Source organism: Heptranchias perlo, chromosome 3, assembly GCF_035084215.1.
Source record: "Heptranchias perlo isolate sHepPer1 chromosome 3, sHepPer1.hap1, whole genome shotgun sequence".
NCBI classification, from domain to species: domain Eukaryota; kingdom Metazoa; phylum Chordata; class Chondrichthyes; order Hexanchiformes; family Hexanchidae; genus Heptranchias; species Heptranchias perlo.
This window is the reverse complement of record NC_090327.1, coordinates 39,748,705-39,770,037: the sequence shown is the minus strand read 5'-3', so window position 1 is coordinate 39,770,037 and position 21,333 is coordinate 39,748,705. Positions and strand designations below refer to the sequence as shown.

The 21,333-nt window shown below is 46.1% G+C and overlaps 1 protein-coding gene across 3 annotated transcripts in view; it reads left to right on the top strand.

The window, feature by feature from the left end:
* Window positions 1-21,333, top strand: part of LOC137312586 (UDP-N-acetylglucosamine transporter TMEM241 homolog) — a 143,031-nt gene that overhangs the window by 44,442 nt on the left and 77,256 nt on the right. For all 3 annotated transcript variants that reach the window (XM_067979129.1, XM_067979118.1, XM_067979123.1), the window contains exons 10-12: window positions 3,470-3,505; window positions 8,458-8,492; window positions 12,905-12,974. In XM_067979129.1, the coding sequence (XP_067835230.1) occupies window positions 3,470-3,505; window positions 8,458-8,492; window positions 12,905-12,974 (141 nt within the window). The remainder of the gene's footprint in view (window positions 1-3,469; window positions 3,506-8,457; window positions 8,493-12,904; window positions 12,975-21,333) is intronic.

Sequence of the window (21,333 nt, the reverse complement as noted above, 5' to 3'; positions counted from 1 at the left end):
AAGTGACTTGGAGGAGGGTTTTTGCTAGGGGCAAGCACAGAAGGAAGTGGGGTTGGGAGGTGGACGAGGGATACAAGGAAGTGATCAGAGATGGCCTTATCTGTGATTGACACGATGGGGATAGAGAGGCCACGTGAGATGGAAAGGTCAAGGAGGTGGCCGTGAATATGGGTAGGGGTGTTTATATGGAGGGAGAGGTTAAGGGAGAATGGGAGGGCAGTGAACTCAGCAGAGAGAGTATGATGAATTGAGGTTGAGGTTGAGGTTGAGATTACCGAGGATGAGAAGTCACTCGGCGCAGATGCTGAGGGAGGAAAGCAGTGAAGATATCTCGGTGAGAAACTTGGCGTGGTACTTGGGTGGCTAACGAGGGAGTGGAACAAGGTGAGATGCTCAAAGGAAGAGAAGGTGCCAGAGGAGTAGGGGGACAGACAAGGTGTGATTTGGCGATAAGGGCCACACCGCCACCAGGGCGGTCTGGGTGGGACAGTGGTGGAAGAAATAGCCAGCCTGAGAGGCTTCATTAAGGGGGAAAGTGTCATCACCTGTCAGCCAGGTTTCTGTCAAGGCCTTGATGTCGGTGCAATTATCCACAATAAGCTCATGGATGGCAAGGGCCTTGTTCGCAAGTGAACGGACATTCTGGAGGGAGATGCAGAGAGGGGCGGTGCTAGCTGATCTGCTGGCAGAGTCCACAGGGTCAGCGCTGGGATGGGTGATTGAGACGGGAAGGAGCTTAGCACGATTAGACCTCATCGGGCGCGCTGGGTGGTAAAGTCACTGAGAGAGTAGGATGGGGCAGTTGAAGCTGTCGAATCCCATTTGCCTGCTCTTTCCCCATATTCATTTATATTCTTCCTTTTCAAATATTTATCCAATTACATTTTAAATGATATAACCTTTCCCTCAATTGTTACTTGTTCTAAAGCATTCCTCGTTTAATAATAAATAATTGTACTCCGAACTAATATTTTCCTGCTTTTTTCTTTTTTCTTTATCTCACATCAATGACCTTTCCTCCATCATAACGTCAGAAATGGGGATGTTTGCCGATGATTGCACAGTGTTCAGTTCCATTCACAACCCCTCAGATAATGAAGCAGTCCGTGCCTGCATACAGCAAGACCTGGACAACATCCAGGCTTGGGCTGATAAGTGGCAAGTAACATTTGCGCCAGACAAGTGCCAGGCAATGACTATCTCCAACAAGAGAGAGTCTAACCATCTCCCCTTGACATTCAACGGCATTACCATTGCCGAATCCCCCACCATCAATATCCTGTGGGTCACCATTGACCAGAAACTTAACTGGATACTGTGCTCGTAGCTGATCCCAGTTAGGGAGTCGGTATGGGTGCAACAGATTGCATCATTGGTGCCCCAAGTAACTAAATACTGTGGCTACAAGAGCAGGTCAGAGGCTGGGTATTCTGCGGCGAGTGACTCACCTCCTGACTCCCCAAAGCCTTTCCACCATCTACAAGGCACAAGTTAGGAGTGTGATGGAATACTCTCTACTTGCCTGGATGAGTGCAGCTCCAACAACACTCAAGAAGCTCGACACCATCCAGGACAAAGCAGCCTGCTTGGTCCACCCCACTAAACATTCACTCCCTTCTCCACCAGCGCACCGTGGCTGCAGTGTGTACCATCCACAGGATACACTGCAGCAACTCGCCAAGGCTTCTTCGACAGCATCTCCCAAACCCGCAATCTCTCAACACCTAGAAGGACAAGGGCAGCAGGCACATGGGAACAACAACATCTGCACGTTCCCTTCCAAGTTACACACCATCCCGACTTGGAAATATATCGCTGGGTCAAAATCCTGGAACTCCCTTCCTAACAGCACTGTGGGAGAACCTTCACCACACGGACTGCAGCGGTTCAAGAAGGCGGCTCACCACCACCTTCTCTAGGGCAATTAGGGATGGGCAATAAATGCCAGCCTCGCCAGCGATGCCCACATCCCATGAACGAGTTTTTAAAAAAAATCACAGTAGCAGTCCTAGCCTGAAGCTATAGAAATTGTAGCTTTTTTTTGACAAAAGCCACGGTTTCTCCTAATTGCTTAATTGGGTAAATCAGCCATACAGACCAGGAAGGTCTCAGGATCGGTCTCTGTTCTGTGCTCGTAGCTGATCCCAGCTAGGGAGTCAGTATGGGTGTAACAGATTGCATCATTGGTCCCCCAAGTAAGGGAGGGAATAAATTAGCCAGGGTTTCCACTATTGGTCACCTTTATTGATATACCTGCTGAAAAGTATGAGGACATTAGAGTAGGATAATGTCACACAAACAGCTTGCCAACACTTGAAGAGTGGAAGTTTGTGTGAGGTTTCAAGGGGGCTGCAATATCTGTGGAACGTCACCCCCTTGTAAAAATGGTTTAAATGAATACGTTATCGTGACAGGCCTTGTAATGCATATCCAATCGAATATAGTGGTGCTACAGCTTAATTGGGCTTGGATTTGATATCTTCTGGAAAAGTCAACCCTGTTATGTTCAGAAACTCTTCAGTGTATAGATGTCAGGTGAGGACAGGGTCTGATGCCCCCAATGGTTGAACAGATGTGCAGCACTCACTGTCGAGGCTCACACATGATGGTCACTTGGGTGAGGCACCAAAAGGTAACTGGCATCCTTGAAATGTAGTCCAGCTAGGAATCAACACCAGTGGGAGAGGAAGGGAGCAAATTGGAGCGAGAAAAATGTGTTATTTAAAAAGCCAGTTCCCGTTGTGGTCAATAATGTAGTAGTCTTCAAAAAAAACTTACTTGAGGGACAGTTGCTCTCCAGTGAAGGGTTTGCAACCTCTTTTTCCTGTATCTCCCCACATAAATCATGGCTTGGGCTTCTGCAGCCAAAGGGGCAGGTTGGGCAGCCTACAGCTAGGATTCCACTAGTGCCACTCCTAACTGGCCATGAGGTGGTGACTGGGGCCTTCCCATGCAGTGTTGTTAAGGTCAAGAACTCCATGTAGAACCACTTCTTCAAAGGTTTTACTAGTGGGAAAAACTGAATGCATTACTAGGTTCAGTGGCACCAAATCCAAATGTTTTATGATTTCCTAGTAAAGTTCCGCATTATGTTAAATTTTCTTTCCTTCATGCATCGTAACCATGCAATACTTTTTTTTATTGACCTATTTGTTGAAGGATGTTTGTCCATTACTGTGACATCACGTGAACAAACCCAGCCCTCTTTCCCCCAGAAACACGTTACCTCGTCAGAGTTGTGCAATGAAAAGATTCTAATGGGAACTAAGGAACATTACTCACTCCATTATATTCCAGAAACACAGTATTACAAATCGTGTTTTAGTATTAAAATTCCATCACTAATGAAGGGTTTGACAGTGGAATGTGTGATTCATTATCCACTTTGTGCAACCTTGACACGGCCTCTAATGTCTGCAGGTGTTATCAGCTTTAAGATACTGACTTTTTCTCTTTTTTTCTCTTTCAGTGACCTTGAGCAGCAGTACCTAAACTACTTATACAGGTAAATATCACTGTGACTACTAAAAGCACCTAGTTTGTGTACAATTTTACACCAGTAAACTTTTCAGATTCCAAGAAATTGAAGATCGTCAGGTTCTCTTTTTGTTCCTACCAATTTTTCTTCTCCTTGCACTTGACTCCTGCCAAGTAATGTACAGTGGCCAGTGACAGACCTCTGATACCTTGCCCAAGTGGCTATTCTTCATATGAGCCTGCACAGTGAGTGGCAGGCTATTTGCTATAATGGGCTGGGGGATCAAAGCCAAGAACAACCCTGGCCTCACTGGAGACATATACACTTTCCATCGCGGATCACTAGATAGCAATCACTAACACGAAGACTACCTTCCCCATCCTCCCACCGCACCCCACCCCCTCTTTTCCGAGCCTGATGATGTTGAGATGAATTTGTAATTACTTGATTGCTGCCCAAGCACAGACCAGCTAACTCAGTACACCAAAACCATTGAACCTTGGTCCTCCTGGTCTGTATGGCTCATTACAATACTGGAGAGTACATTTACCCACTGAACCATCATGGGAGAGGGGTTTAAAAGTTACCTGTTCTCCAAACGTTTTGTTGTGACATTTCTGAGACAAATTAGACACAAATAAAAACAAGTGTGTAGCCCATGTTAAACATAACTGTTTCCTAACTCCTTCATGCTTTGTGTAGCCTGTTACTTTATAACGTAGTGGAAAAAGAGAAGGAAAATAATGGGGCTGGCGCAAACGTCTTCACATTATCATCCACAACCGTAAAATGTTTCTTGCCTTTCAAACTGTGGTGCAAATTTGCTTTGTATTTTTTTAAGCACAATTTCAGGATGTGGCGTGAGACCCAACCTGACATTGTAAACGGTCCCCTCTCCTCAGACACTTTCGAGATTGCTGCCATGACCCCTCCCCCCCCCCACCCCCACCTCCTCAAAAAAAAACACCCTCTGCCCCATTGTCCTTGCAAATTACTGCCCCATCTCCAACCTCCCTTTCCTCGCCAGAGGAACATGTTGTTGTGTCTGAGCCCATTTCTCTGCTTGAATTTCCCCAATCAGGTTCCCACCCTTCCCAGGGCACTGAAATAGACCTTACCCCTGTGACTGTGACCATGGCGCACTATCCCTCCTCGACCTCTCTGCAGCCATCTTCTTGCAACAACTCTCCTCCGTTGGTCCAGCTCTGGGTGTTTTGTAGATGCGAAAGGTACTTTTATAAATGCAAGTTTCTTTTTTTTCCCTCTTCTTTCTTTCTTCCTTTTTTGTATTTTGTAGTGATCTTACCATTTTTGTGTGTACATTGCTTCCTGTCACATTTTCTTTTTTTTTGTATGATTTCTAGAACTTGTTTCCATCAATACTTTATCATGTTGAGTCTGTGTCTGTCCAGCAGTATGCTTATGATGCAGGTACTTCAGTGTCATCGCTACTGGAAACCTTTTTCAGACATTGCCCATCATCTGGTAACAGCAGGCAGTAACTGTTCAATGTCTGTCCATCACAGTATCTAATGACAGAGTAGATGGTCAGTGACTTATAATGATTTCTTTAAATTACACCGTTTCATATCCTGCTTTTTAGGTTTAAAATAAAATGAAAATATAGGCCTACAATCTACAATAGGCAGCCTCTTATTTAAGCTCGATTAGGTCATCCTTTCAGTCTTGTTTTGAAGTTATTTAAATGTTCCTTCAGTGATCTAGTTTGGTCCTGGTCCCCAGTCCACTGAGTCTTAGTGTTTGCTTGAGTTTTGACTGAAGGAGGAGAGAGAGATAGACAGCAACAAGATTTACGGCGGGAATTCCAGAGCTAAGGGCCTAGGCAGCTCAAGGCATGGCTGCCAATGGTGGAGTGATTAAAATCGGGGATATGCAAGAGGCAAGAATTGGAGGAGCACAGAGATCTCGGAGGGTTGTAGGGCTGGAGGAGGTTACAGCGATAGGGAGGGACGAGGCCATGGAGGGATTTGAAAACAATGATGAGAATTTTAAAATCAAGGCGTTCCTAGACCGGGAGCCAATGTAGGTCAGTGAGCACGGGGTGATGGGTGAACGGGACTTGGTGTGACTAAGGATACGGGCAGCAGAATTTTGGATGAGCTTAAGTTTATGGAGGATAGGAGATGGGAGACCGGCAGGGAGAGCATTGGAATAGTCGAGTCTGGAGGTAACAAAGGCATGGATGCGGGTTTTAGCAGCAGATGAACTGAGGCAGCGACGGAGACGGGCGATGTTACGGAGGTGGAAGTAGGCAGTCCTGGTGATGGAGCAGATATGTGGTCGGAAGCTTATCTCAGGGTCATATACGACACCCAGGTTGTGAACTGTCTGGTTCAGCCTTAAATAGTGGCCAGGGAGAGGGATAGAGTCGGTAGCTAGGGAATGGAGTTTGTGGTGGGGACCAAAGACAATGGCTTCTGTCTTCCCAATATTTAGAGGAAATTTTTGCTCTTCCAGTACTGTATGTCAGACAAGCAATGTGACAAAGGAGAGACAGTGGAGGGGTTGAGTGAGGTGGTTGTGAGGTAGAGCTGGGTGTCGTCAGCGTACATGTGGAATCTGACGTGTTTTCGGATGATGTCGCTGAGGGGCAGCATGTTGATGAGAAATAGGAGAGGGCCAAGGATAGATCCTTGGGAGACTCCAGAGGTAACGGAGTGGGAAGAGAAACCATTGCAGGTGATTCTGTGGCTATGACTGGATAGATAAGAATGGAACCAGGCGAGCGCAGTCCCACCTAACTGGACAACGGAGGAGAGGCGTTGGAGGAGGATGGTATAGTCAACCATGTCAAAGGCTGCAGACAGGTCGAGAAGGGTGAAGAGGGATAGTTTACCATCGTCACAGTCACATAGGATGTCATTTGTGACTTTGTTAAGGGCCGTTTCGGTACTGTGGCAGGGGTGGAAACCTGATTGAAGGGATTCAATCATGGAGTTGTGGGCAAGATGGGCACGGAATTGGGAGGCAACAACACGTTCAAGGACTTTGGAAAGGAAAGGGAGGTTGGAGATGGGGCGGTAGTTTGCAAGCACAGAGTGGTCAAGGGTGAGTTTTTTGAGGAGGGGTATGATGGGGGACAGTACCTGAGGAGAGGGAATTGTTAACAGTATCAGGGGGGCCAGGAAGGGAAGATGGGCGGTAAGCAGTTTAGTGGGAATAGGGATGAGGGAGCAGGAGGTGAGTCTTGTGGTCAAGATGAACTCTGACAGGGCATGAGGCGTTGAGAGAAACTAGAGAAAGATGCGAGTTCAGGGCTAGGGCAGGGGGGATCCTAAGGGGAAGTTTGGCTTGGTGGGCTAGCGGAAGGGAATGAAGCGGCAGAGGCAGCTGAACGGATGGTCTCAATCTTAATGACAAAGATGTTCATCAGCTCCTCGCACTTTTCGTTGGAGGTGAGGGTGGAGGGGACAGGGGAGAGGGATTTAAGAAGATGGTTTGCAGTGGAGAAGAGAAGCCCGGGGTTATCTCTGCATTCCAGGATGATCCTGGAATAGTGAGCAGTTTTGGCAGGACCCGATAGTGCTTTATGTGGTCCAGCCAGATCTGGCAATGAACGGCTAAACCAGTTATCAGCCATAAGCATTCAAAACTGCATCCCTTGGACTTAAGGAAGCGGAGATGAGGGCCGTAACAGGGGGAACATCCAGGGCGAGAGAGAGAGTAATAGTTTTAATGGGGACAAGGGTATCAAAGGTGGAGGTGAGGCTGTGATTATGCAGATCGGTAGCTGCAGAAATGTCGTGGTGAATGGAGGGTCAAAGGCTAAACAGTTGGGAATTTGAAAGTGTCATTGTTATTGACTTGGGGGAGAGTTTTTTCCAGGGACGGACACAGAAGGAAGTGGGGTTGGGAGGGGGAGGGGGATGTGAGTGGAGAGGGATACAAGGAAGTGATCAGAGATGGCCTTATCCGTGATTTATACGATGGGAGTAAAGAGGCCACGTGAGATGGCAAGGTCGAGGGGGTAGTCGTGAATATGGGTAGGGGACTTTATATGGAGGGAGAGATTAAGGGAGGATAGGATGACAGTGAACTCAGAGTTGAGATGTAGGTTGAAATCACCGATGAGAAGTTGCTCGGTGCAGATGCTGAGGGAGAAAAGCAGTGAAGATATCTCTCTGAGAACCTTGGCGTGGTACTTGGGTGGGTGGTAGAGAACGATGATTTTAAAGGAGAGGCGAGAGGGGTGGAACAAGGTGAGATCTTCAAAGAGAAGAGAAGGAGTAGGGAGACAGACCAAGAGTAATTTGGTGATAAGGGCCACACCGCCACCGCGGTGGTCTAGGCAGAGCAAGCGGTGGAAGATATAGCCAGGCGGCGAGGCTTCATTAAGGGGGAAGGTATCATCACCCATCAGCCAGGTTTGCTTCACGGCCATGATGTCGATGCAGTGCAAAGTTAATATATCAATAAAAGGGGGAGAGGGACAAACTCACCCACCTGTCACAGTTCTATTCCTTGAACCAATACAACAGGGTGACCAACTAACATTTTGTCAAATCTCAATCTCTCTCAAGATATATATATTTTTTAATATTTATTTATAAAATTTATATAAAAGTTTTATGTCTGCGTGCACTTCCTGTCTATAGAAATTTACTCCGTTGTCACACTTTGTCGCACTTTTGTGTCAACTGTTTGCCATTATAAATTCCATTGTCCATATTTATGATGGAAACTGCCTTTATAAACTTGTCATTATTATTGCACCCTCCCACCAATGATGGTGCAATTGTGCTTCAGTTTCATGTCTCCTAGCCTCTCTTTGCACTGCATAAAATATCCTGCGTTCCAACTAACTCTCCGTCTCTGCTTCCCAAATTACTGTCTTACTATTTAATCAAAACAATGACCGATGAGCTACATGACTGCAGTAAGGTTTTAGTATTGCTTTATAGTAAGTGAAAGCAATGGATAGTTTTGCAACTTATTCTTTATCTTTGCTCTGATTCCAGTGTGGTGTTATTGGCCTTTGCTGCTCATCCATCAGGTACATGTCCTGTTTTATTTAAAGAAACTTTCATTTTAAAACCAATGTTAACAGAAATTGGAAGTATTTTTAACAATATTTTTCACTTTCATGTTTAGATCATTTAACAAATAGTTTCATTCTGTTCTCTTTCAAGTAGTCCATTTACCCTGCTTTAGATTCCTGCAGTGCACATTTTTGTAGTTTTAAAGGGATTTAAGCATTTATGTGGCATAGATTTTCAAATGTTGCACTTTACTCACATCACACAATGAATGAAAAATCACAACATAAAAATGAAGGGAAAATGACATTGAAATGTAAGAGGACAGCCCTCTCTCACACTTAGAGTAATGGAGTGGGCCTGATCCTTCCTCAACATAGTTCCCCATTTCGAGTGTGATTATGGACACTGAAAGCCTGAAATGCAACAGTTACGTTAACCCCGATTTTAAACCCCCGCGCTCAATGAAAACAGGGCATGTGGAGGGTGAAAATGGGGGCAGAGTACTTATCTCCCAGTTCATGCTGCGCTCCTGCCTGCCACCAGTTTAAGCACCGGGTTTTGGGAGGCATCGACAGACAAGAACCTCATAAATATGCAAACCCCGGGATCCCATGACACAAATAGGACCATGACGAGATTTTAACTCGCAATCGTGAGAGTCTCAACCGGTGCCAACGCCGCCAGAGAAACCCGGCATCAAACAGGATCAGGGCTAGAAGAAGCTCAGAAGGGTAAATTATTTCTTAATTTTTTTATGGTTTCCTTGTATACCAGGTGGAGGAGCAGTGCTCCCCTGGGCCCTGCAAGGAAACCTAGGGCCTCCCCTATCTGGGCTTACCCCCTCCCGCCCCCGCAAACAACCTCCCAACACTCCTTAACCACTTGCCTTAGTGTTGGGAACCATTCTCATGCACCCTCAACAGTGCCCTTCTACCGCCTGAAATCCCGCTCCCACCTGCTGGCCACCTACTGATTACCATCAGATTTGGACAGGAGTCCAACCTCAAATTTGGAAGTGAGGCCCGGGAGTTAAAATCTCACCAGGCCTCATACGGCACCGTGATGTGAGCTTGCTGCTCGCCTCATGCCCTGCCCGCTGCACTCTACACCGGCGTCAAAATCGGTGCTATTGTTTCACAGACATTATGTGAGTTACGTTCTGTGCTTTAGTTGCATCATATGGATAAGTACATGACCAATGCGGTGAATGTAATTCTACAGTTGTGTACTTGTCACTTTGGCAATAACTGAGTAATTTCACTTTATTTAAACTAGCTGCTAAGAAAAACAAAACAACACACTACTGCAGTGGGTGAAGGAGCGTTAATACATTGGAAGCACTGTAAGGGAAGCTTTGCACTACATATGACTTTCTGCAGCTCACTCTTATTAAGGTCATTGGGTTAGAACACTGTTCTTTCACCCAGATGACCTTTCAGATGCAGTCTAAAATGTCTGAGGTGCTCCCTCCTTCAGCGTTTCTTAAAGATCCTAAATAAAATAGGAGCGGGCAGACTCCAATAAATTCAGAACGCAAATCCTTCTATAATCTGGCAGTAGTTGAGAGATCTCACTCCATAAATAAAGATCCGAGGAAAAAGAAAAATTGTATTGGTGTAGCAGAGGGATATTCTGAAATTAGGCACTTTTTTAATTCATTCATGGGATGTGGGCGTCGCTGGCAATGCCAGCATTTATTGCCCATCCCTAATTGCCCTTGAGAAGGTGGCGGTGAGTCGCCTACTTGAACCGTTGCAGTCTGTGTGGTGAAGGTTCTCCTGCGGTGCTGTTAGGTAGGGAGTTCCAGGATTTTGACCCAGTGACGATGAAGGAACAGCGATATATTTCCAAGTCAGGATGGTGTGTGACTTGGAGGGGAATGCGCAGGTGGTGTTGTTCCCATGTGCTTGCTGCTCTTGTCCTTCTAGGTGGTAGAGGTCGTCCTGGATGGTGTCGAGCTTCTTGAGTGTTGTTGGAGCTGCACTCATCCAGGCAAGTGGAGAGTATTCCATCACACTCCTGACTTGTAGATGGTGGAAAGGCTTTGGGGAGTCAGGGGGTGAGTCACTCACTGCAGAATACCCAGCCTCTGACCTGCTCTAGTAGCCACAGTATTTATATGGCTGGTCCAGAAAAGTTTCTGGTCAATGGTGACCTCCAGGATGTTGGTGGTGGGGGATTCGTTGATGGTAATGCCGTTGAATGTCAAGGGGAGGTGGTTAGACTCTCTCTGTTGGAGATGGTCATTGCCTGGCACTTGTCTGGCGCGAATGTTGCTTGGCGCTTATCAGCCCAAGCCTGGATGTTGTCCAGGTCTTGCACCTGCACGGACTGCTTCGTTATCTGAGAGGTTGCGAATGGAGCTGAACGCTGTGCAACCATCGGCAAACAACCTCACTTCTGACCTTATGATGGAGGGAAGGTTATTGATGAAGCAATAACCTTGGGCCTAGGACACTGCCCTGAGGAACTCCTGCAGCGATGCCCTGGGGCTGAGACGATTGGCCTCCAACGACCACTGCGATCTTCCTTTGTGCTAGGTATGACTCCAGCCAATGGAAAGTTTTCCCCCTGATTTCCATTGACTTCCATTTTACGACAAAATGCTGCAGTACAGTGGGATCTGGGTGTCCTCGTACATGAAACACAGAAAGTCAACATACAGGTGCAGCAGGTAATCCAGAAGGCAAACGGAATATTGACCTTTATTTCTAGGGGGATGGAGTATCAAAGCAGGGAAGTCATGCTACAACTGTACAGGGTGCTGGTGAGACCACACCTGGAGTACTGCGTACAGTTCTGGTGTCCTTATTTAAGGAAGGACATACTTGCATTAGAGGCAGTTCAGAGAAGGTTCACTAGGTTGATTCTGGGTATGGAAGGGTTGTCTTATGAGGAAAGATTGAACGGATTGGGTCTATACTCATTGGAGTTTAGAAGAATGAGAGGAGATCTTATTGAAACATACAAGATTCTGAGGGGACTCGATAGAGTAGATGCTGAGAGGATGTTACCCCTCATGGGGGAATCTAAAACTAGGGGGCATAGTCTCAGAATAAGGGGTCACCTGTTTAAGACGGAAATGAAGAGGAATTTCTTCTCCCAGAAGGTCGTGAATCTTTGGAATTCTTTACCCCAAAAAGCTGTGGAGGCTGAGTCATTGAATACATTCAAGGCTGAGTTAGACAAATTTTTGATCAGCAAGGGAGTCAAAGGATATGGGGAAAGGGCGGGAAAGTGGAGTTGAGATAAAAATCAGATCAGCCATGATCTCATTAAATGGCGGAGCAGGCTCGAGGGGCCGAATGGCCTACTCCTGCTCCTATCTCTTATGGTCTTATAGGGCTCGTTGATACCACACTCGCTCAAATGCTGCCTTGATTTCAAGGGCAGTCACTCTCACCTCACCTCTGGAATTCAGCTCTTTTGTCTGTGTTTGGACCAAGGCTGTAATGAGGCCTGGAGCCAAGTGGTCCTGGTGGAACCCAAACTGAGCATCGGTGAGCTGGTTATTGGTGAGTAAGTGCCGCTTGATAGCACCGTCGATGACACCTTCCATCACTTGCTGATGATTGAGAGTAGACTGATGGGGCAGTAATCGGCTGGATTGGATTTGTCCTGCATTTTGTGGACAGGAGATACCTAGGCAATTTTCCACTTTGTCGGGTAGATGCCAGTGTTGTAGCTGTACTGGAACTGCTTGGCCAGAGTTCAGGAGGTCAAGTCTTCAGCACTACAACTGGGATGTTGTCAGGGCCCGTAGCCTTTGCTGTATCCAGTGCACTCAGCCGTTTCTTGATATCACTGTACAAGGAGCCTTCACTTCATCCAACATGAGCTGTACCTGGCTATGAGAGTGTTTGTTGGTGTCACTGTATGAAAGAAGGAAAGGTATTTAATTCCCACGTAGGAGAAGTGCCTGGAATTTCCATGGAGGAACCAGTAGAGAAAATGGCCGTTTATACCATTTCTCCAGAGTTTCTGCTGATGTTACACCAGGAGATCTGTGGAACCCTCTGGAAATTCTGGGCCATGATTTTTTCTTGCACCAGTTTAAATTTTGATTCATACGCAAAACATGTAAAATTACAACAATATCGGACAAAATGTGCAATGGCAGTAGCTCCCTTTGCAATTCTGTTCTTGACTCGTATCCCTGTAATAAAATGCAACACAAGACACCCACACCCACATTCTACATTTTGAAATTCAGTTTTGTGCTACATGATGGGCAGTAATAAAAAGCCTAATCCAGAATGTCCAATTGTGCATTTTTTATGACTCCAAGAAAATAATTATTTTGGTGCACTGCAGTGGCAAATTCTTGTCTCATGTTATAAATCCATTATTAAATAACATTTGCATTGATATAAAGGCTTGAATATCTACAAACTGTTTTGACAGAAGTTTTCCTTTTTGTTCCCAGGTGATGCTTTTGGTGCCTTGGAGTTCCCATTCCTCTATTCTTACCGATTTCACAGTGGCTGTTGCGTAAGGTAATACTCGATCTGTTATCTTGCTTAGCCAAAGTTGGCACGTTTGTTCATTCACAAATAGACTTTGTTGCTTCTATATACAATTCCTCAATGGATGATCAAAGGTGAAACTCTCCTTTTTATAAACAGTGGGAACTAGAACTTATTGTTTCTGCGGTTTCTTTGTATAGCATACTGTGGAGCTTATGAAAATTATTACTGGTAATACTGGGAACAACACCACCTGCACGTTCCTCTCCAAATCACACACCATCCCGACTTGGAGATATATTGCCATTCCTTCATCGTCGCTGGATGAAAATCCTGGAACTCCCTACCTAACAGTACTGTGGGAGAACCTTCACCACACGGACTGCAGCGGTTCAAGTAGGCGGTTCACCACCACCTTCTCGAGGGCAATTAGGGACGGGCAATAAATGCCGGCCTCGCCAGCAACGCCCACATCCCATGAACGAATAAAAAAAATTTTTGGCCCTGCCTCTATTATACCTGATATATTGAAAAAAGTGTTTCTTCCTTTCCCATATTAAAAAAAAGGCCTTCATTCTGAGGAGTTCACTTCAATTTTCCATGCATCTGTGTCAAGTCCTTTTCAGCAAACCCGGATCATTTCTGATTTTGAGAAAAAAAAATTCAGTGGGCTTATCACCTCCGTCTAGATCAGCTGGAGTGAATAAAATGACACATAGCTTAAAGTGCCTGTAACTGTATCGCAAGTCACATAGGGAATGCAGTCGAGCTGCCAGTGAGCAGGAATGTGCATCCACAGTCAATTGGATGCAATGCTGACCCTTTCTTCCATTGCTGATCGAGTGTGTCTGAGAGCTGATACGGTGGTCAGGTAGTAAGCACTGTGCGGTCTTCTGTTTTCTCTCCACATCCTAATACATAGTAAAGTACTCATTTTATCCACCTTGAAAAGATGAAAGGCTGAGTGAACCCTTTTGAGATTCAAAACCCAGGTCTTTTTGGTTTGAGTAAGATGTGCAACTGACTTGAGTTACCCAGTTCAAATTGAAGTGGGTTTAATCATCTATACCCCGTTGTTGTTGTGAGGTCAAGTCATAGTATAACATCAACATGCTGGAAAAGGCAGAAATCATACTGTTGAGTGCAGAGAAATGCTTTAAATAATGTATTTACATAGCACCTTTTAAGGTAGAAAACGTACCAAGGTGCTTTACAGAGAACAAGGGAACAGACGCAAGCAATGGGGAGAGAGATTAGGAGGAGTGAACAAAAGCTTACTTGGGGTTGGGGGGATGGGGTGGTGGTGGCGGGTAGGTGTCGAGAAGGTTTTTAAAGGTGGAGGGGTTTGGGAAGAAAGTTCCAGATAGTAGAGCAGCTGAACGCTGCAACCAATGGCGGGACGAAGGTGCCATTTAGACCGGTGTCGTTCGTTAACTTTTTTGTCCTTTTGTCGGAATCTACAATTCAAAGCAGTGTCTTGCTCAAGGGCCTCTCTCTAGAATGGCCTGATGCACTGCGCCGCGCGGCGACGGCCTGATGCACTGCACCGCAGTTCCCCACATACTGAACTTCAGATTTCCGAACCTGTCACTCTAGGCAATTACTGAATGAAGGCCAGATACACTCCCAACAGGAAAACTAAAACAAAAAAACTGCAGCTCCATGACTTTAAATACTCGCTGTACAGAAGCTAGGATGACTCTGCTTCTTAATAGCCTTCCCTTGCTTTCTCTCACTGGGCAGTGAGCAGGAGCAAAGGCTTATGTTTATCTAGTGCCTTTCATAAATGTTCCAAAAGTACTTCCTAGTTAGATACTGACACTGAGCTGTAGCAGAAGAGTTGGGAGAGAAGACTGAAAAGAGACGTTTTGATGTTTTTAAATTGGGGCTGAGATGAGCATTGACTTTGTTGTAGCAGCATCCCACAAGGAGAATTACTGTAAATTTAAATTGTTATGGTTTTTTCATGAAATGAATAGAACTTAAGAAAAAAGTTGCATTAAAATTTATTATTTAAAAAAAATCATCGCAATTACCCTGTTCACCAGGAGACATGTGTAGTGCTTTTATTTTTGGGGGGTGAACTGTGCCTACTAAATTTGAGGAATTTCAGTGGTGGGGAATGGAACATTTTTTTTATGTTTGTCACCGAGTATCCGTTTCAAGCATTCCCAAATTAAGTATAGCCAGCTGTAGAGTTAAACGCTCAACAGTGTACCTTAATCACTAATTCAGAACAGTACCCACTAATGCTTCGATGTGAACTTTTACACTCTCAACACCTGTCACCTCTATGGCAACTTAGAATGAGATTGTCTATTTACTTCCAAATTATAGGCAGTTTGGTGCTCCATTTGTGAAATGCAGATAATTTTTACTGCTTTTTTAACCCCTCATTATTTACTTTGTCTCACAGTTGTGGCAATTTCTCACGATAGGTTTCATGACTCAGTTGTTGAAATATTGACCCAAATAAATGAAAGGCTAATTTTTATTGACTAGATGCAACTAATGAGCCAAACAGGCAAGTGAGGCTGAGATCCTTCAACCAGTATCTGCCCTGTATTAGCTCAGCTTGTGATTCCCAAAAGCATTTCATATAGGACCTTTGCAGTCAGCAGAGAGATGGCAGACTTTCATCCCATCATTTTGGGGTGGATTCGAACCTGGGTCTCCGAGGCACGGCTGTCAATATTAGGTAAATCAGAGGTGTGAGATTTACAGTCACAAATAAGAATCTGAGGAAAGACATTGGCCTAAATTTTAACTCGGATAAACAGATGGGGCGGGGCGGTAAAAATCTTAAACCCGCCTCCAACCCGTCCATTTCCAGTTTTAACGGACGAGGGGTGGGCGACCAACCTGCTCACAGGAGACGAGTCAGTCACTGAATGCTTTCAAGGAGGCTGCAGGCCTCCATTTTTACAGCCTTTTTGTTTTTAACTCCTGGGGGCTGGGATTCCCGGGTAGTCTACTTCACTTCCGAAACTGCAGGTGAGTGCCTTTATTGTACTGTTTGGGGGCCTGGAGGAGCAGGAGTGCTTCCCCCAGGCCCAACAAGCCTACCTGCAGCGACCGACACCTCCCTCCAATCCCCGCCACGATCTCCGACCCCTGCAACGATCTCCGCCCCCCCCCCCCCCCACCCCCCGCCGAAACCTCCAAGATTCTCGCATCTGCATCCTTCCACTTCTCCTGTCTGACTGAGGCCAGCCTGTCAATTAGCCTGGCCTGTCGGGCGGGAAACCGGCAAAAAAAAATAAAAGATGTTCTTACGTCAAAATCGTAAGAACGTCTGGGAATTCCGTACTTCCGGGTTTCCCATCAGGAATTCAACCCCCCCGACCTGCCGTCTTCTCGGTTCCGAGTAAAAATTTAGGCCATTGTGCCAAAATATAGGGGAAGATTTGTCTATGTTCTAATGCACATTCACTGCCCTATTGCCACATTCACAGCTCCTGACACAACTGCTCCAAGTGACTGAATCTGCAAAATGCGGGTCCTGATAAGCGATGCTCACAAAATTGTTTGATTTGACATCGACTTGTGACCGGGATTCTTCCACTGGGAAGATTTTGATCCCATCCAAACCACTAGGAGGCACGATTTGAAGATGGTGTATGCTGAACCAATAAAGAGCAGACACTGGTTAAATCGTGGATTAATCCTTTGGAGTCCTATCTGTTTTGTCTGCCTGATTCATTAAGTTATAGATGCATGGTGTTGTGGGATCTAAAGGAAGGGACAAAAGATGACAGGTAAATACACTTAAATTTTCACAGCCTAGCGTCCAAAAGAAATCTTTCATTGATTTGCAACAGTATTTCAACAATTGACTTATTTTCAGCACTTTCTGGCTGAATGTTGAATTTGGTTTTGTTTTGGATACGAAACTAAATCAACTGTAAAAATGTTAAATTGCTTTGTTGTCTACATCACTCCACAACATCCCCGCACGGTCAGGTTGGAGCTCCAAGGAAAGCCCCGCACGGTCAGGTTGGAGCTCCAAGGAAAGCCCCGCACGGTCAGGTTGGAGCTCCAAGGAAAGCCCCGCACGGTCAGGTTGGAGCTCCAAGGAAAGCCCCACACGGTCAGGTTGGAGCTCCTAAGGAAAGCCCCGCACGGTCAGGTTGGAGCTCCAAGGAAAGCCCCGCGCGGTCAGGTTGGAGCTCCAAGGAAAGCCCCGCACGGTCAGGTTGGAGCTCCAAGGAAAGCCCCGCACGCTCAGGTTGGAGCTCCAAGGAAAGCCCCGCACGGTCAGGTTGGAGCTCCAAGGAAAGCCCCGCACGGTCAGGTTGGAGCTCCAAGGAAAGCCCCGCACGGTCAGGTTGGAGCTCCTAAGGAAAGCCCCGCACGGTCAGGTTGGAGCTCCAAGGAAAGCCCCACACGGTCAGGTTGGAGCTCCAAGGAAAGCCCCGCACGGTCAGGTTGGAGCTCCAAGGAAAGCCCCGCACGGTCAGGTTGGAGCTCCAAGGAAAGCCCCGCACGGTCAGGTTGGAGCTCCAAGGAAAGCCCCGCACGGTCAGGTTGGAGCTCCAAGGAAAGCCCCGCACGAACACGTGCCCGCCCAGAGTTCATCACATTACCCTTTGGTGAGAAATAGCTAGAATCGTGGTATATATTGAATCGAAGGGGGAAGGAAAGCAGCGAGAATGATCTGCATTTCAAACACTGGGTGTAGCACACTGTTGAGAAATGGTGGAGGCACTGGCAGAACTCTGTTCTCTTGCCGACTATCACTTCCTGTTTTGGTAGTAACTGAGTTTTGCTGAAAGGAAATCTTTCTCAATAATGTTTTCTGACTAAACAACACTTTTTGTGTGCTTTTCTTCAGAGTACCCTTGAAAACATTTACTTCATCGTTTCTGGCAGGAACCAGCCTTTTTATTTTAAATGACTCTTTAATACAGGAGACCTCCACTCCACCCTATTATAATGCTGTCTTTGGAAGCCATACAGAAATTATATTTTACAAAGGGATTACATTACAAGTTTTTTTTTAAATGACTCCCCAAAAGACAATTGTCACAGGTCTCCTAAAAGCCAGAGGGAGAATGAATCATATTCCATAATTTTAAGTTAAAATTATATGGAAGAATTTACTAATATTTAATGAGAACAATACTCAGGTGGGTAACCTGGAGTCTAGAAGTCAATTTTTGGCTCCCAGTTAAGATTTTTCTTGGCTGCAAGCCCTGTACAAATGTTGAATTGGCCCATTCAGTGGGCTCATGCCGATCATCTCCAGAACGATGACTCTCCCTTTCCTTGTATTTCAAGTTAGCAGTGACAGGAAACTGTGGGATTGGCGGCACAGACAACCAGTCCTCATAACGTGGCAACTGCAGCAAAGGGCAGAGTTTCAGTGAGAACATGCACTCAAGCCGAAGAGTAATGTCATGAACTCTGGGCGGGCATGTGATTGGGTGGGGCCGCAAAAGCTACAGATTTCCTTGGAGCTCCAACCTGACCGTGCAGGGGTGTCGTGGAGTAATGTAGACAACAAAGACGTTTAAAAGCAATTTAACATTTTTACAGTTGATTTAGTTTCGTATCCAAAACAAAATCAATTTCAGAATTCATCCAGAAAGTGCTGAAAATACATCTGTGGATCAAACAGACTGTTTCTGAATTCTGCAGCATAGGTTTTCACTATTTGGCATAAGCATTTCCTTAGTATTCTTAACTTGCATGTCTGATTTCTTTTCCAAAAAGCCTGTTCATGTGGAAATTCTTTTATGTTTGTACATCCCACACATGTTTTTGTATAAACTATTTTAAAATCTTGACTTTCTGTAATGTGTGCTCAACATTTTCTCAACACTCAACCATAGAACCGATGCTGCATCTTTACTAGGTTTATAGGTTCATAGAAATTTACAGCGCAGAAGGAGGCCATTCGGCCCATCGTGTCTGTGCCGGCTGAAAAAGAGCTATCCAGCCTAATCCCACTTTCCAGCTCTTGGTCCGTAGCCTTGTAGGTTACGGCACCTCGAGTACATATCCGAGTACTTTTTAAATGCGATGAGGGTTTCTGCCTCAACCACCCTTTCAGGCAGTAAGTTCCAGACCCCACCACCCTCTGGGTGAAAAAATTTCTCCTCAACTCCCCTCTAATCCTTCTACCAATTACTTTAAATCTATGCCCCCTGGTTATTGACCTCTCTGCTATCAGAAATAGGTCCTTCCTATGCACTCTTTCTGGGCCCCTCATAATTTTATACATCTCAATTAAATCTCCCCTCAGCCTCCTCTGTTCCAAAGAGAACAACCCCAGCCTATCCAATCTTTCCTCATAGCTAAAATTCTCCAGTCCTGGCAACATCCTCATAAATCTCCTCTGTACCCTCCCTAGTGCAATCATATCTTTCCTATAATGTGGTGACCAGAACAGTACACAGTACTCAAGCTGTGGCCTAAGTGGTGTTTTATACAGTTTTATCATTACCTCCCTGGTCTTATATTCTACGCTTCGGCTAATAAAGGAAGTTATCCCATTTGCCGCCTTAACCACCTTATCTACCTGTCCTGCTACCTTCAGGGATCTGTGGACATGCACTCTAAGGTCCCTCACTTCCTCTACGCCTCTCAGTATCCTCCCATTTATTATGTATTCCCTTGCCTTGTTTGCCCTCCCCAAATGCATTGCCTCACACTTCTCCGGATTGAATTCCATTTGCCACTTTTCTGCCCACCTGACCAGTCCATTGATATCTTCCTGCAGTCTACAGCTATCCTCCTCACTATCAACCACACGGCCAATTTTTGTATCATCTACAAACTTCTTAATCATGCCCCCTACATTTAAGTCTAAATCATTGATATACAGCACAAAAAGCAAGGGACCTAGTACTGAGTCCTGCGGAACCCCAGTGGTAATAGCCTCCGAGTCACAAAAACACCCTTCAACCATTATCCTTTGCTTCCTGCCACTGAGCCAATTTTGGATCCAACTTGCCACTTTCCCTTGGATCCCATCGGCTTTTACTTTTTTGACCAGTCTGCCATGTGGGACCTTGTCAAAAGCCTTTCTAAAATCCACATAGAATTGCATAGAATGACCTAGAGAGGCACTATACACCAGTATCCCCCACGATGACGGCATCTCTGCGACAGCATCAATACTCAACACCAACAACAGCCAATCTCCGGAAGCCATCCTACAACTCATCCGCTTCATCCTGGATCACAATGTCTTCACCTTCGATAACCAGTTCTTTACCCAAACACACGGAACAGCCATGGGGACCAAATTCGCACCCCAATACGCCAACATTTTCATGCACAAGTTCGAGCAGGACTTCTTCACTGCACAAGACCTCCAACCAACACTATACACCAGATACATCGACGACATTTTCTTTCTATGGACCCACGGCAAGGAATCACTAAAGAGACTACACGATAACATCAACAAGTTCCATCCCACCATCAAGCTCACCATGGACTACTCCTCAGAATCAGTTTCTTTCTTGGACACACGAATCTCCATCAAAGACGGGCACCTCAGCACCTCACTCTACCGCAAGCCCACGGACAACCTCACGATGCTCCACTTTTCCAGCTTCCACCCTAACCACGTCAAAGAGGCCATCCCCTATGGACAGGCCCTGCGAATACACAGGGTCTGCTCAGACGAGGAGGAACGCGATGGACACCTCCAGACGCTGAAAGACGCCCTAGTAAGAACGGGATATGACGCTCGACTCATCGATCGACAGTTCCGACGGGCCACAGCAAAAAATCGCATAGACCTCCTCAGGAGACTAACACGGGACGCAACCAACAGAGTACCCTTTGTCGTCCAGTACTTCCCCGGAGCGGAGAAACTACGCCATGTTCTCCGCAGCCTTCAACATGTCATCAATGAGGACAAACACCTCGCTATGGCCATCCCCACACCTCCACTACTCGCCTTTAAACAGCCACCCAACCTCAAACAGACCATCGTTCGCAGCAAATTACCTAGCTTTCAAGAGAACAGCGTCCACGACACCACACAACCTTGCCACGGTAACCTCTGCAAGACATGCCAGATCATCGACACAGATACCACCATCACACGAGAGGACACCACCCACCAGGTGCATGGTTCATACTCCTGTGACTCGGCCAACGTTGTCTACCTCATACGTTGCAGGAAAGGATGCCCCAGAGCATGGTACATTGGCGAGACCATGCAGACGCTGCGACAACGGATGAACGGACACCGCGCAACAATCGCCAAACAGGAGGGTTCCCTCCCAGTCGGGGAACACTTCAGCAGTCATGGACATTCATCCACCGACCTTCGGGTAAGCGTACTCCAAGGCGGCCTTCGAGACACACGACAACGCAAAATCGTCGAGCAGAAATTGATAGCCAAGTTCCGCACCCATGAGGACGGCCT